Raw genomic sequence first — 17,198 nt, 5'->3', positions numbered from 1 at the left:
AGAGTTAGAATATCACTTGGCAAAGACCTCAAGATGTATCTGACAGAAATCTGAGTGTACTGTTTTTGAAACGAGGTATAAATTAAGGAACCTAACCAGGATTTCTGGTGAATGTAATAGAAAGAAAGACACAGGGAAATTGTTATGTTATAATTACCTCGGATGTGAACTGGAACAGTGTATGAAGAGTCAATCCACGACCCGCTCATTCACTGGATGGTCCATTCAAAGACAAAGTTTGCTATCTGGCAATAATATCCAAGTGTCTTAGGAAACCATCAGGACATTAGCTGCAGCATTATATCAGTGCCACTACAGTTCCGCCTGTATAACCTTGTACAGAACAAAATAATAAAAGAACCAAAGCTTCAAGCCTCTAAAAGCTCTGAACAAACTACTGACCACCTTCACTGATCTAAGTCCATGATGTTGGTGAAAGTTCTCAGTCATCCAGGTCATGGTAATCCTTAGTGCTACATCATTGGCAACTGGACTTGCTTGAGCTTTTTGAAGATGTTTCACCTCTCATCAATGAGGCTTCTTCAATTCATGAAGATGAAGAAGCCATGAACTGAAGAGGCCTCTTGGATGAGAGGTGAAATGTTTTCAAGAAATTCGACCAAGTCCAGTTGCCTACGATGTAGAACTTAGGACTAAGTCCAAGGACGCATATTAGCGCAAACCTTTTTAAAGAGTTGAATTGGCTTCCTCTTGAAGGTAGAATACAAAAGCTAAAGCTCCTTGTCATCTACAAGATTTTACAGGATCTATGTCTTAACTATTTTACTGGGTAATTTCAGTGTGTGCAGGACTTCCATGGCCTGAATATGAGGGCTAGTTGTGTCTAACCTGAAATAACCCAATCTAAAAAGCAAAATAGGAAGACACACATTTCTGTACACAGATGGAAGGGAGTTGAATAAAAGGCTAAATGAAATGTCTGTTTATTCTGTAAATAGTTTTAAAAAAACTGCTGGAAAATTAGATGCTGAGTAACAATGAAACATCATTTCTAAGTTTTGGACTGGTTTCTGAATTTGAGTGGGTTTTTATAACTGTTGTGATTGTATAGTTTTAATGTTTTTATGTTTTGTTAATTAGTTGTAGCCTATTAGAGTAAAACTGGGATTTTAGTAGCACATACATGTTAATCCTTTCTCCTGCCTGCCTCCATGCCTGGACTTCATGACTGCAATGGAAATAAGTCATGTGATTTTATTGCAATATCCTGATGAATTTGAGTTCTGCATGCACATTTGTGTATGCTATGCATTTCAATTTATGAGATAAAATCAATCAATCAACCCTTGTATGTGAAAACCTACTTGGGAATAAACATGATTTTTGTGGAGATTCATTATGCTGTCCGTAGTTACAAGTCTGCAACAGAAATTAAAAGAAAAAACTACCAGGGTGGACAATAGTGCAAAGATATATTGATAATCACAAACACAAGGTATTCATATTAACAGATGGTTCAAGAGAACCAGAGACTGGGCACGTGGGTGCTGCATTCTTTGTGCTTCATTGTGAGGTAGCAGTTAAAAAGAGAATATCAAATCACTTGTTGGTGTACAAAGCTGAATTAATTGGAATATTATTAGCATTACAATGGGTGGAAGATAACAACCAACCCAGTGCCGTAATTGCCTCTGATAGCTTGTAAGCATTTTCAAGTATTAAATCTGGAAAATCATCATGCAGACAGGCTATTAAGTATGCCATTTATCATGTGCTGCTCAGATTACATTGCAGGGGATTGGAGCTCCTTCCTTCGGGTTCCTGCTCATGTAGGGGTGGAAGGAACTTAATAAGTAGACACATTGGCTAAACAATCATTAAAACGACAATTAACTGACTTGCAAGTGCCACCAAGTAAATCAGAGGTCAAAAATATCATAAAGGAATATATGCACAAAACCCGGCAGCAATACTGGGACCTCAGTGACACAGGAAGATGTCTATACAGTATTCAAAGACGTACTGTAGGTGCTGGTACGGAGAGGGAGCCCAAGGGAGGAGATGCTCATTACCTGTCTGAGGATAGGACATACTGGATTAGATGGCATACCAACCAACCCCATCACGGAGCTGGTTGTCCCTGCAGTTATCAATGGGGTTCCAGGAAAAAATGATTTAAAAAAACATGCTTAACTTTTTAGTTTTTTAAGATAGAAACACAAAACAAGTTTTGAAATGAATGCCACTTTTATAATAGTACTCATCAATGCCCCTGTGTTTAAACCAATTTGAACTAGGTTATTGTTTGTTTAAATTATCTTCTGTAATGAGAAATAATATGAAGGAATTTACAATGCTGAAAAAACTAGCCTTTATTAAAAGACATTGTTTCATAACAATGCAATATGAAAATAACATTAAATGAAACAGTGAGATTGGAGCAGATTAATCTCCATCTCAATATAACCAGAAACTTTTCTTAAAATGTCAAACAGCCTAGGTTGAAGTATGTGACTATTTAGACACAACACTGTTTTCGAAAGAGGAACTACAGTAACATTGTGTGTGTGTGTGTGTGTGTGTGTCAGAGAGAGAGAGAGAGAGAGATCAAAAACACCTGAGAACATATAGACAATACATGTTTGCCATGCTGTTTCTGAACTGTCACACATGTGACAACCAACCCCCAGAGCAGCGACACACCCATCCCCAACTGACCTCTTGACTTGTGCTGTGTCTCAAATCGCGTACTTCTGTTATTACACTTCCATGCAGTATACTATGTGCAATATGTACTTATTGGCATTGTGCACGAATTTCAACAGGGTAGTGTTGTCTCAAACCAAACACGGCCATTGTGCACTTCCCGGAAATGACGACCACAAATTAGCTAGTTCGCAAACTAGCATTAGCATTCCCGTTATCGTTCGTGGTACCAAATCATTACAGACTGCTAAATTAACCCAATAAACATACTGCTGGCTTATATCTGACAACAGTATAGGGGTGCTTGGTGCACTCAACCCCATGTATAACTTACATTTGTACAATGCAGCGTCCTCGGCCACCATTTTCAGTTTGAAAAGTGGTCCCTCCCCTTCCGCTACGTAGCAAGATGGCGACCATTGAGTGCGAGAAGTGTCCATAGTTCCACACTCAACTTCTTGACTGTTTTGAGTGCACCATCTGGGTACTCATAGTTTACTGCATTTTTCCATACTCCCCAGTGTGAATGCACTTATGCACTCAAAATATTAAGTGTTAGTACAGAAGTATGCAATTTGAGACACAGCAATACATTTTAAGCTAGCTACCACATGGCTTTAGCTTGCTAGCTATAGTTGCCTCAAATCAAAGCTATTACCTTTTACCAAGTGTTTGAGTTGTAAATGAAGCTGAAGAAAGGAGGACGCACAACTCCAATATTTTTAAAACAATGGGTGCAAGTTGCAGAATGATTCCAAAAAACTTGTGGGCAACAGCACTCACAAAAGACAAAAAAGTCAAAATGTATAATTTACTAGGGCAACACACAGTCAAACAAACGTTTCGGCCTAAGCCTTCTTCAGTGTATCAAACAGAGACAGAAACAGAGTTGTAAATGTCTAATAACCTACATACTTTTAGTACGAGAACAATATCGATATAAAAAATTACTCTGACCCATAAAAATGACAAAACACCGCCTCACCTCAATGTTTTGTGTGTGTTCCACAAAATGACCAGTGCAAAATGAGCAGAATGTCAAGCCAATTGTTTGATATCAATCTAATGTCACAGCACCCTCTAGTGTGGCTGTAATAGGTACACTATGTGACAACCAACCCCGGTCTCCCCTACTAATACAATACAACAGGTATGAAGAAGAAAGAAGGGAGTTAATAACAGGACCAAGTGAAGAAAAGCAATACATTAGGGAATCTACTTGGAAAGACGTCAAGAAATGTACATAAGCTTCTATTTATTACTTTAGAGTAACATGAATGACAAAGTCGGTTTTTAATTTGGTCTCCTGCCAATCCACTGCTCCACACTCCACTCCAACAGGTGGCGGTAATGCGCCTGAAAGCTGGTTTGCCAGCCGCCATTAAAACTCAAATAAGAAAGAAGACAGAGTGGCTGTGTTTCGGGGTAATTTTTAGTCATTTAAGTTGTTATTAGCTGTGTTACAGTGAACACAGGCAGACATGTACCGCTGCATGGCAAGGTAAGAGACGATACATCCTTTCCATCCACAAATCCACATTTATTCATCAGTCAAGGTGCACTCAGATGTCTGTGCGACCTTTAGCACACATTTATATTTGTAAACAGTAAGCTAACGATTTGCACCAAATGTTGTCCATATGTCACTGCAAAACTGTTTCACTCAACACTGTTAATATGTTTAGATTCATGCGACTGAATATGAACATGTGTCTGTACGTTGTCTGTATGACGCCATATATAGCTAACCTATAGCCTATATAATGTATGTATGTACTTATGGAAGTGAGTGTTTTACAGTCCATCTGTATTTAAATGTTTAGTTGCAGGTACACGTAGTGCTAGTATGTTAATGTGTGTGTGTGTGTGTGTGTGTGTGTGTGTGTGTGTGTGTGTGTTAATATGAGGATGCATTTAGTAGGGATAACACACTCCATTATGAGTGAAAGCCCTGCATCGAAAATATATGATAAGTATGAAAAGTAACGTAGTCAGAGCCCCTGAGAGTGGTCTGCGATACACTTTATATTTTCACATTACTATTGAAATGTATTGTCTAAGTAGCATGTTACTGCAGTATTTGGTCATAGAGGTCATGGTGGAGCAAACTTTAATTATTTTACAAATTACAGTAGTTTTATTTATGTGAAGTAACTAGTGACTATAGCAGTTAAATACATATCCTGTAGAGTATGTACTTTGAATTTTAATGACTTAGAAATAGAAGCCATTCAGTTAAGATACTCACAGCTTCCTCAAATTTGTCCTTAAGTACAGTACTTGAGTAAATGTATCTTACTGTTGTTGATGGAGGAAGCACTCAGATCCTTTAATTAAGTAAACGATTACACAGATGTAGTCCAGAACTGAGAAATCAAAAGAAAATCTTCCTCTGCCCTCATGTGTGAGTGCTCAGCTATACAACAAGCTCAGCACACTTTGGTTAAAGGTTAAAGACAGGAGCTGGAAGCAAATGTTAATGTGTGAAAACAGCACAAAACAAAATCATTGAGGTATTTTTAAAAATTAATTATTACAGTAACAATAAAACAGGATTTAGTAAATTATTAACTGTCAAGTTAGTTACATCAAGCCAGAAGGAAACAAAATATCAGCATTGAAAGGGCAACATTGAGACTCCATGGGAAGAAACAAGGTGATTTATCTAGTAAGCAATAAACATATTTATAGAGTCCACAACGGGAAAAGTAAAAATATAGTTTACCATTAATTGAAGAGTAACCTAGATTGTTGTATTAGCCTGGTCTGGAAGTTACCGCTAAGTCTGGTTAGCAGTAAGTGATCACAGAAAAGCAAAATCAACAAATTACAAATCAAGAACCATAAAGCAGTTTTAATGAAAGAGTGTTTACAGAAAAACTGTCAATAATTGTTAGGTTACTGTTCTGACCAAACATCAGTGTGACACTATCAGTTAAACTGTAACTTCTGAAATATGGAACACTGCCCAAAAACAGCAGAAAACAAAGAAAGAAAAATAAAATTAAAAAATACATATTAAATTAATAATATAAAATATATAAATATAATTAATAAAAATACAAAAAAAAAATAAAAAAAAATAAAATCATGAATATTCTCCCCAAAACAAATAACAATAAATAAATAAATAAATAAAATAAAATAAAGACACACAAATAAAAAATAATGATTAAAAAAATTGAAAACTCTAGCCTACTACCAATAGAATGTTTGAGTAAACCCACGGTGGCAACAGAATAAACTGAATGAAATAAATATTCTATCTGTCTTCCTTTTCCACATTAATGAGACATTCAAAGTCAAAATATACTTGTTTGGCTCCTAAAATGTCAGAAAATACTTTACAGCCAAAAATTCGGTCATGTAAGGCTTTTGACCATTTAGATTAAATCAGTGTATCCTTGTGCCCCCTCATTGCAGCTGTCAGAAGTCTTTAAGATACAAGTTTTACCTCTAAACTTGTCATACTGTCCTGTTTGAGTACACATTATTGGCCCAAAGAGGAAAACCGTTTTTTTTTTTTAAACAACAAAAGGGAGAGATAAGAATTCATATTTTATCAATCAATTTTTCTTCTTATCCTATCCCATGATGTATCTCATGAAGTCCTTAGATTCACCTTGTGGTCACTGACATAAGACACAGAAATCACAGAATCTGTAGGCCACTGGAGAGATACCCTAAAAAAATCAGTGCCAACTGCCAACATACAAGATATGCCTTCGCTGGCTGGGTCAGATTCCAGCCCAGAATCTTGTAACTGTGAGGCGACAGTGCTAACGCTACCACTGTGCTACAGTGGTGGAAAAAAGTTTTCGGACACCGAATGCATTTGTGAAATATTGCATTAAGAATCACTCTTAGGTCTTCAAGTGCAATTTCTTTTAGTACAGTCACAGCCAAAATACTAAATAAATCCTAAAAAAGCCATTAAAAACTTAAAATTGATTGGTTCCATAAAAATGCATAAGAAATTTTGAGTATTGGGTCATTTTGGTACCAGTGATGAAGGTCGTTCTTTTTATTAAAAGACACAATTTTTGTTGCCAAGCTTCATGTCTACATAAAGCCAGCACATTTGAAAGTTCTTCAGACACAAAAATGGCTAAAACAAGGAACCTAACGCAGGAAACACGCCTGAAGATAAAGATTCTCAGCCAGGAAGGGTACAGCTGCCACCAGATAGCCAGGAAGTGCAGATGCAGTCCTTCAGCAGTTGGATACACTCTGCAGAAATACAGACGAACCAACAGCTTGGAAGACAAACCAAGATCTGGGCGTCCAAGGGTTTCTTCAGCAAGAAATGACCGCATCCTGATCCGCATGTGCAGGCAAAACCGCCGAATGACATCACAGGAGCTTCAGCAGCAGTGGTCAAACCAAACCGGTGTCCAGTAATCCACCCGCACTGTACGCGGCCGACTTTTAGATCATGGCTTAAGGTCCTACAAGGCTATCAAGAAGCCCCTGATCAATGAGAGACAGAGGTTAGCCCGGTGTCGTTGGGCCCAGGCACACAAGAACTGGACAGCCAGGAATTGGAAGAAGATTTTGTGGTCAGATGAGTCCAGTTTCCAGCTTTATCTTCCTCCTACTAATGTGAGGGTGCAGAAGGCCAGGCGAAGCATTATCTCCAGCATGTACAGTACCTACTGTCAAGCATGGTGGAGGCAGTATCATGGTTTGGGGATGCATGAGTGCTGCTGGTGTTGGTCATCTCACTGTCTGTGATGGCACATTGAACTCTGCCAAGTATTGTACCATTCTCCAAACCCACATGCTCCCTTCTACGCGTGCACTGTTCCGTCGAGGTAAAAACTGGATGTTTCAACAAGATAATGCCCCTTGCCACACATCCAAGGCCAGTAGAACTTGGCTGCAGGAGCACAGTATCCAGGTCTTAGAGTGGCCAGCTCAATCCCCGGACATGAGCCCCATTGAAAATCTGTGGTGGATTATCAAAAGGTCTGTTTCAAAGCATAAACCAAAGAATTTAGAAGAATTAAAAGCAGTAATTCAAGAAGAATGGGACAAGATTACCCCTCAACAGTGTGAAAGGCTCGTGGGGAACATGCCAGCCAGGATTAGAGCTCTACTACGTGCCAATGGCAGGACTACTAAATATTAATTTGATGATGTGATGGTTTATTTATTTTTTGTTCAGTTTTGAACGCATTCTCTGTTATTTGTTGACTTTGATACTGACAATGTTGAGAAGTGACATATTGAAACTGTCAAGAATTTAGTTTTGTTAGTTTTTCTTGTAAACAATAAACAAAAAAATAGAATTTGTATTTGTTTGTATCTGTCTAATGCAGCCACACCTTTTGAAACACAAAAAAATGATTTTTCCACAAATATTTCATGATAATATTTGAGATTGTCATTTATCAGTAGACTGTTAATTAATCCTGCCCTGGAGGTATTGTACCTGACAAACGACTGAAGTCCCCTGTTTGTTTTTGTTGTTTGCTCTCTTTCTGTCCCTAACAGGAGTGTGTGTAGCAGAGGAAGAGTGTGTGCTGCCTTTGTGCCTCCACACACCCAGCCACCATTATGGACATTGAGAAACACGACAGAGGAGGGACATCATAGGTGAATACATCACTAGGACTAGAACTACTAGGACTCCTGTGATGAAATGACGACCTACTTATATGCAAAAAAAAAAAAAAATGAACCCGGCAGCGTTAGTCACGTTGAGCAAGAATACATAATTTCAGATTTTGTGGGGGGAAAAAATATTTTTTTTTATGTTTTTACTCCCACTAAGTCTGTCTGCTTACTTTTTCTATAATTTATTGACATACTATCAGTTAATACTTGCATTATGTTACATACATTTACTACAGATAGTTCTCTGTCATTGTCACATCTTTTTTGTTGTGTTGTGAACAGGCAACTTTTTACTAATATATTTCATCCCATACCATTTCCATCAGAGACAACATTATTTATCAGTCTTGTGTTGCAGGCTGGCTGAGCGGCGTTGGCAGTGTTCAGTCCGCTGTATGAGCTCTGCAGTCAGGAGGAGAGCTCTGCGTAGTGCCTTCCCAGTGTTGGAGCAGCCCCTCCAGCCCATCCACCGACATGTGTATGAAGCCAACCTCCGAAACAGCAACGCCTGCCATAAGAAGTAGGTTCTGCTTTTTGGCTGTTTATTGTTTCTGGTTGTAGCTGATTTTCCTTTGCTGAATTATTTATTGAAATTAATTTGTAAAAGCATTTTCTTCATTAGCTCTTTCTCTCTGTAAGGTTCATAGAGTTGAGTGAAAAGGCGAGAAAAGGTGGAGGGGAAAAGAGCATTGCCAGACACACTCAGAGAAACAAGAAGTTGTTGGTCAGGGATCGGCTGCGCCTCCTACTGGATGATGAGGACTTCCTGGAGCTGTCACCATTAGCTGGTCTGGGTCTGCCGTACGGGGACATCCCTTCAGCCGGCTGCCTGACTGGTCAGACACCACTTACTGCAATCCTGAACCTTTCATGCTAACTATAGACTGTACAATCTGACCACTTTGACTGACCTATACTGTATGTTTTTGTGTGTGTGTATCCCTCCAGGCATTGGCAGGATCAAAGGCCTGTGGTGTGTGTTTATTGCCAATGATGCCACAGTGAAAGGTGGCACGGCGTATCCAATCATGGTGAAGAAGCAGCTACGGGCACAGGAAGTAGCGCAACAAAATCGCCTGCCTTGTGTTTATCTGGTTGACTCTGGGGGAGCTTTTCTACCACTGCAGGTAAACACACACACACACACACCTCTTCCACAAGAAAAGGTTAGCATCAAAAGAGCGTCTTGCCAGGAGATCTGAAAGTTAGCTAAATTATACTGACTGCTGTTTTAATCTCTAAATCTGTGTTTGTGTGTGTGTGTGTGTGTGTGTGTGTGTGTGTGTGTGTGTGTGTAATTATCCAGTCAGACATCTTTCCTGATAGAAATCACGGAGGAAGGACGTTCTATAATGAAGCTATCATGTCTGCCATGAAGATCCCACAGGTAAACAAATATAAACAATATAAGATAGAAATTAGAAAAGGCTGTGAATGAAATAATTTGTTGTAATAAATATTTTACAATTTTCAAAACTTACATACCTCTATTCCTGGGGTAAAGCATGAGATGTAGTTAGAAGTGCCATAGAAGGTAGAAATGCATGCAGTCCATGTTTTGGGACTGTAACAGCCTTCTGGTGTTTTATTTGAAATGTTGTACACTGTTAGTGAATCATACTCATTTAATTAATGACATCCCAGACTTTAGACCTTTAAATTATCAGAAATGGTTGTCTAAGGACCAAATGTCGTTGATAAAGACAGTGAAAATGACTCACAGTGTGAAGAATTCTTTTGATTCCCCCTCAGTTTGATTTCTTTTACCCATTCACGTGTGCAGACTTTATGGTTCACAAGAATTTTGCCAAATCTTGAAGATGATGTTCTGACAGAAAAGAGACAAATCCACATAAGAATTGGATAAAATCACAGTTTCAAAAATGCATTCTTTAAAGCACTATTTTAATAAAACAAACAATCAATGACTCTAAAGGTGTCAGTGGTGTGCGGGTCGTGCACGGCGGGTGGAGCTTACGTCCCCACAATGGCAGAAGAGACAGTGATGGTGCACCGGATAGGGACTATATTCCTGGGCGGACCACCACTTGTCAAGGCCGCCACTGGAGAGGAGGTCACACCAGAAGACCTGGGAGGAGCCACGCTTCATGCTGAGTAGGTCCATAAACCAACCCCAAATGTACAGTTATTAAAGAAATAAGTTCACATCATCAAGTCTGTCAATCCATGGTCTGGTTTCAGGGTGAGTGGCTGTGTGGACCATTTTGCCTGGGATGAAAAACAGGCGTACCATGACACCAGAAACATCATATCCACCCTCAACTTCCAACTGCCTGAGGAAGAGGATGAGGATGATGAGAAGACGAGGAAGAGGAAAGCAGAGGAGGAGCCGCTGTACAGTTCAGAGGAGCTTCTGGGGCTGGCTCCCAGAAGTTATAACCACAGTCTGGATGTTAAGATGGTACAGTATGCAGCAGTAGAAATACACAAAGCTATTATCATGTAGACTGAGTAGTTAGCCTGAGCAGTAAAGGCAGCGCCATCCACAGATAAACTTAACAGTTGCACAACTTCACATTAACAAGACATAACGACTTGTTAAAGCCCAGTTCAGACCAATGATTTATGACGAGACGAAACGTTGCAGAGAAGTTGCAGCAGTGTGAACTGGCCAGTCGGAGCTCGAGTCAAGCCGGCTGATGGTGTCGCCTGCAACTCAGCTGGTCAAATTGTCAGCGACTGGTTTTAGAATGTAAAGCACGTCACCTGATTCTATAGCCAGTTAGCTTGCAGTGAAGTGCTGGTCAAGTCAAAATGACTGTAGACAACATGTTTGCTTGCTGCGGCAGGTGCCCCACCTCCACCTGTTTCAGGTCTGAACTGGGCTTTCATGATGTTTTCTCTGAGAAGTGCAGTGCAAGAGTACCCCAGTGATTGGCACCAAAATAAAGACAAAGCAAAACGGAAATTTGGAGTTTTATAGATGATCTCTTCAAAGTTCATGGCAAATTATACAGTCAGTGGGATTGAGGAAAGGCTGGTTTCACATTATGTCTGTCGTGTTGTTTCTGTCTGTCCAGGTAGTCAGTCGACTGACAGACGGGAGCCGCTTCCAGGAGTTTAAAGCTCGCTATGGAACCACACTCATCACCGGCTTTGCAAAGATACATGGGTAAATGACACACACACACACACACACACACACACACACGAATAGATTTAGATAGCGGGGGCAGGGACAACACATGCTCTTCAGCCATCATACAACAAGTTCAAGTCTTAAGAATTATTTTAACATGTCAATGTAATCCTTCAAATGTTTGATTATTGTGAAAGCATATTATGAGCAGATTCTTAGTACAGATTGAATAAAAATCACCATGAATTTGCACTGTGCTGTCAAATCTGGCCAATGAAATCTGTGTTTTTGGGAGCACAAATTATTTTTTAATGGTCATACTGATGCCGTTACTTCTCTTTTATTGTAAAAATGGGTGTGAGGCGTTGTTTACCTCTTCCACTTACAAACTCAGTGACCCCTCACCCTCATGAGATTAGCACTCAGTAACGTCTTAATCAGATCAGACACCAGAAGACAGGAGACCAGAACAACGCTGTCCCTGACCAATAGCTACCTGCCACATAGTACTTGTAGGGACAAACTCATGTGCTGGACTGAACTGATCAGACTGTTATTTGTGTTTGTATCATGTGTTTGTTTTAATATGTGTATGGATGCCTAGAAAGCAGTATCAATACTGAGTTCGCAGCCTAACTATCAGGCTAAGCTTCAGCAGCATCATAGCTTGGGCTGTCATTGTTGTAGGGGCAGGACACATGACTTTAACCGACATGGCATATATATGGCACCTTATTATTTGTATTACTTGTTATATATGTGAGTATTGGTTTTCACATCTGTGTATTTGTACCGTTAGCCACCTGGTGGGAATAGTAGCCAACAACGGAGAGCTGTCGTACCAAGCTGCACTGAAAGGAAGTCATTTTGTCCAGTTGTGTGACCAGAGAAATATTCCCCTCATCTTCCTCCAGAACACAGCACCCACGGGAGTTCTAACACTCTCCACAGCACAGGTATTCACTCCCAGTGAAACACAAAAACATACACAAAACTCAAAAACCCGATGAAGTTATTATTATGAATTCAGTTTTGTGCAGATATTTTGAGACATCAAAGGCAGTATGTAGACAAATAATCTTGGTCAGTGTCAGCCACAATGACTTCTATATTTTATATGTCATATCAGTATTTTCTGTTTGTGTCTCTCTCTTCAGGCAGCGATGAACAGTAACCGTCTGAAGGCTCATGGTTCAATGATGTCAGCAGTAGCGTGTGCCTCAGTCCCCAAAATCACTGTGGTGGTTGGTGGTTGCCATGGTGCTGACAGCTACACCATGGTGAGAGTCTCCGTAAACATAGCTCAAGTTATCGGATAATACACAGCGGACCATCTTTCTAAGTAACTGCATCTGTCACACCTCAGATATTTAAGCTGTTTTTTCTTTTGTTTTGTGCTTGTTCATTTCACAGTCTTTCTTTAGTAACACTCAATCCTGATTCTTTAAACAAGTACTCCACTGGGGAAAAAAAAGAAAAATCAAAATGTGCATAGAAACTTCTGGGTTTTTTAAGTTGCAACAACAAACAGCTAAGTGCTATAGAAAAACTACATAGACATACTATACTGCAGTAATCATACATTTAACTCATGTAGGATTTAGGATACAGGGTTTATACTACAATGAGTAAAACCTTCTCTCTTGTTTGTCTCCAGTGTGGGCGGGCATTTGACCCTAATTTCCTGTTCCTGTGGCCCAACGCTAGAGTGTCAACGACAGCTCCGGGTCATGCCGGCTCTCTGCTTCCCCCTGACAGTGAGCAGGATGAGGAAGAGAGGAAGAAGGAGGAGGTCAAGTTAAATAAGAGATTGGAGGAGGAGAGCTCCGCTTTCTTCTCCACCGGCCGGCTCTGGGACGATGGAGTCATTCTGCCTCAGGACACCAGGAAGGTAAAATAACAGCATTTTAAAGATGTTGCTAAATGGCTTAGGGGCATTTAGGAGCTGTCACCCATCTGGATCTCTCAGTGCAGATGTTAAAAGGAACTTATGCTTTCCCCTATGCTCATGTCATAATGTTACAATGCGGGACATTCATACATGAATGAAACGTGGCCCAAGTTTCAAATAAAGCTGTAAAGCTTTGTAAAAGTGATACCTGTGAGTAAAAACCTTTGGTTGCAGACCGTAAGGAATTTGGATTCCTGCGTTTTTTTCCTACTTTGCCTACAAGCTGACGTCAGCTTGTGACAGATTTCTTTATATGGTCATCTGTTCCAGGCATGCATCTGTAAGTGCTTAGGCTCCTACATATGCTAACGTCATGTGATCAAACATGTAATCTTTGTTGCTGGTGTTGTAAATGTCTACCTGATTTTGGAGTATATCCAGTTGTGTTTCTAACCTTGTATTGGTGACTTTTTCTATGGCAGACAGTGCAGAAGACCTGGAAATGCTGACCAATCAGAGCAGACTAGGCTTTTTTAGGAAAGGGGCTTACAGAGAGAGGTGCTAAAACAAAGTGTCTCAGACAGAGGGGGAATACAGGTGTTCCGACACAGACAGTATAAGGAAAATTAGGTGTTTTTTTTAACATTAAAGCATGTAACCATGTTCTAGTAGAAACCCAAAGAACAAGCACAAATCTTAAAATGAGCAGAGTGGGTCCCCTTTTATCATTTAACATTTATCCCCCCAAATCTTCGTGTGTTTCAGATTCTCAGAGACTGCCTGGACATCATCAAACAGCAGCAGTATGAGCTCTCCACAGAGAAACAGCACTCAGCACTTCTACGTATATAGAGGCTGCGTTCTTTCTTTTCCTTACTTCCTCTGGACGCTACAAAAATCCATGTATGTATTGAGCTGCTGGTGCTATAGGCACCAAGAGGATTCACACCAAACTCTTGAGGGTGCTAATGAGCAATATCCTAAAAGTAAATAAAAGAGAGTCTGAACACCTTGAATAACAAAAATTTAGTACAACTCATTGCTAGTCCTCTAATCTCATATTTGGTAAAGTGACTGATGAATTAAACTTTGGAGGTTTTAACGTTCTCCATTTATTATATATTTTCTTTCAGTTTGGACCCACACTAAAACATCTATGCTCTTGGTTTGGGAGAAGTTGATTTAAAAAATGGAAATTTACTGTGGCTGTTCTATATGTACGCAGTGATAATTTAATCTTCAGTATTTGTACATAGCACTTCAATTTACATACAACAACCTCAGTCGTCAGTGCCTTTTTTTTACCTCAAGAAACAGATTCTCAAGAGGTACTGACTTTATACAGACACAGTTGTTACTCTTGATGCATTGTGAAAAGGTTTTACAACAAGTATTATCACGTGTGCTGTATATGCAGGAATAATCATTCATTCATTCATAATTTTGGTTTATTGAAAATACTCTACTGGAGAGCGAGTTCTCATTAATCCTGTGAAGTGCCTCAGCAGGTTTTTTCATCTTCGGTCATTCTCACTTTCACATCATTTCTCAGGTACGTGAAAGTACGCTACATGAGAGATTCACATAATATATTGCCATTAGATTTCTTCTTCTTTTGGCCAGTTCTAAGTGCTGTAAATGTAATGTGTGTCATACGAACAGCAGCCCAGTGGTCTGTTTGAGCCTTAACCTAGTTCAATAGAGATCCTTCTGATGTTTTTTTTTTTTTTTTTAAAGGCTGTTCATGTGACAAATAATTCCAAGAACTGTCCAAAAGCCAATCATAGAACTTTAAACATGTTGCACTGATTTTCTGTGCAACTATTTATTGTCATTTTTCTGTCAAAAATACTACGTTGTAAGAAATCATGCTGTGTAATTACAAATGTAAATGCATCGTTGTGATGTAGTTTTTTTTTAAATTGTATAGAAGAATATATTTAAAAAGTGTAAATAAATTTTCAAATTGCAAAACTAACTTTTTCACTTTGGCTGCTAGTTTTTTCATGCATTGGTCAAATTTGAGATTTTGGGCTATTTTGCTTCCATAACACGTCTTCTGTCAGACTAGTGGTAGGAAAACATCCCAAATACACATTTAGGTGTTTATTTTAGTTCAGATTTCTGTTCTGGAAATTTACACAGAAAGAACATATTTAAACACATTTTCATAAAACAAAAAATTATAAAGAAATAATTATCTTAAGTAATCAACTGAAGAAGTTTAATGGTGATATCTGTGACTAAAAATGTTTACCCTAGTGTCCTATTTTTTGTCAAACAATGAATGGAATTTTACAATTCATATCTTTAAAGGCCATTCTCAAAAAAAATCAATCTGAGCCAACAATTCATAGTCTTATTCCCAAAAACATGTTGAATTTTTTATTTTATGTTTTTTTTTGTTATGTATGGCTGTTAACAGTATTTTTGTATTTGTGGAATGATGAAATAAGACCTCCACGATTTCCTCTGTAAAAACCTTTGACTCTAGTATGACAACAAAGTGAAACAACATTTTGAACCTGGCTTTATACAGTGTTTAGATTTTTGTTTTGGAAATGTCCACAAATCAGCACATATTTAATTAGGTAATGCATCCTTTGCATATTTAAACATAACATAATAGAAAACTTGTAATATAAAAATAATTGCTGTTAATTAAATAATCCACTGGGGAAGTTTCATGGTGATATCTACTAGTTTAAAATTTTACCCCATTCACCAACTTAAATCTTTAGATCCCTGAAATAATCCAAAATTTATATTTAGGCAGAAAAAAAATTGAAATGAACTGAAACTATGACACTTTAACTGTCTGAAAACATCTGCCATTTTTTGTTTGTTTGTTTTGTATTGTTAATTGCTAAAGAAACTAATCATTACATCCATTGTTGAATAAGCTATTTGGTGATTACATTTACAACAATAAGCTTTTTGTATGTTTTGTAAGAATCTTAACTTATAATGTAAATAAAGTGGTCAAATAAATACAGTAGAGTAAAACGTGCTATAGTTTTCTCTGACATTGAAATTTAAAATATAAAGTGGCTGGGGTGCCCAGTGGCTCAGTGGGTAGACTAGGCGCCCCATATATAAGAGGCTGTGCCCGGGCTGCAGCAGGCGCAGGCTCAATTCCGGCCAAACAATCAGTGGAGAAAATAAGTCTGATGCAAACTGAAAACAAAAAAAGCTCCACCTCAATCAACTACACCAGTAAAATCCTAATGAGACATCTCCACATGGGGACATTTCTGCATTGAGTAGCAACACTTAACAGTACATTTTATGATTATACTTAGACTATACTTTCTCTTAAGCTACATTTTAAATACAGGACTTACACGCTAGTATTAGTACTTGAGTAAAATGAGCTGAGTACTTTGTTAGCCCCTCATAATGCCTGCATTCTCCACATGCTTGGTGGGGCGGCAGTGGCTCAGTCCATAGGGACTTGGGTTGGGAACCGGAGGGTCGCCTGTTCGAGTCCCCGTCTGGACCCAGACTGGTGGCTGGAGAGGTGCCAGTTCACCTCCTGGGCACTGCCGAGGTGCCCTTGAGCAAGGCACCGAACCCCCCAAGGGCAGCCCCCTCACTCTGACATCTCTCTCCACTTTGTGCATGTATATGTGTGTCTTTCGGACCTGTGTGTAATTGACAAGCAAAAGTGAAAACATTGAATTTCCCCTCAGGGGGAGTAATAAAGGAAATAAACTAAACTGAACTATGATATTAGTACAAACAGATGTAGACGAGCTCTACACTCCACTCCAGTAGGTGGCGGTAACACGTATATCCGCCTCCAGACCGACAGTGTAAACAGAGAAGAAACACAGGAGCACTGCTTGAAACCGCTTGAAACCAAAGATACTGGATTGAAACAACCGCAGCCAGTGTGTCAGCTTGGGACTTACTTCCATA

At 39.1% G+C, this 17,198-nt stretch overlaps 1 protein-coding gene across 1 annotated transcript; it reads left to right on the top strand.

The window, feature by feature from the left end:
* Window positions 1–3,957: 3,957 nt before the first annotated feature.
* On the top strand, window positions 3,958–16,092 carry LOC125895621 (methylcrotonoyl-CoA carboxylase beta chain, mitochondrial-like). Its single transcript, XM_049587621.1, has 13 exons — window positions 3,958–4,168; window positions 8,164–8,265; window positions 8,645–8,806; window positions 8,926–9,122; window positions 9,235–9,413; window positions 9,593–9,673; window positions 10,223–10,401; window positions 10,489–10,708; window positions 11,328–11,419; window positions 12,186–12,342; window positions 12,544–12,666; window positions 13,044–13,277; window positions 14,043–16,092. The coding sequence occupies exons 1-13, from the start codon at window positions 4,149–4,151 to the stop codon at window positions 14,127–14,129; spliced, it is 1,833 nt and encodes a 610-aa protein (XP_049443578.1). The 5' UTR covers window positions 3,958–4,148; the 3' UTR covers window positions 14,130–16,092.
* Window positions 16,093–17,198: the final 1,106 nt, after the last annotated feature.

Source organism: Epinephelus fuscoguttatus, linkage group LG10 (assembly GCF_011397635.1).
Source record: "Epinephelus fuscoguttatus linkage group LG10, E.fuscoguttatus.final_Chr_v1".
In the NCBI taxonomy this organism is placed as follows: domain Eukaryota; kingdom Metazoa; phylum Chordata; class Actinopteri; order Perciformes; family Serranidae; genus Epinephelus; species Epinephelus fuscoguttatus.
Note: the sequence above shows the minus strand (reverse complement) of the source record. Positions and strands in the feature narration are given on the sequence as shown.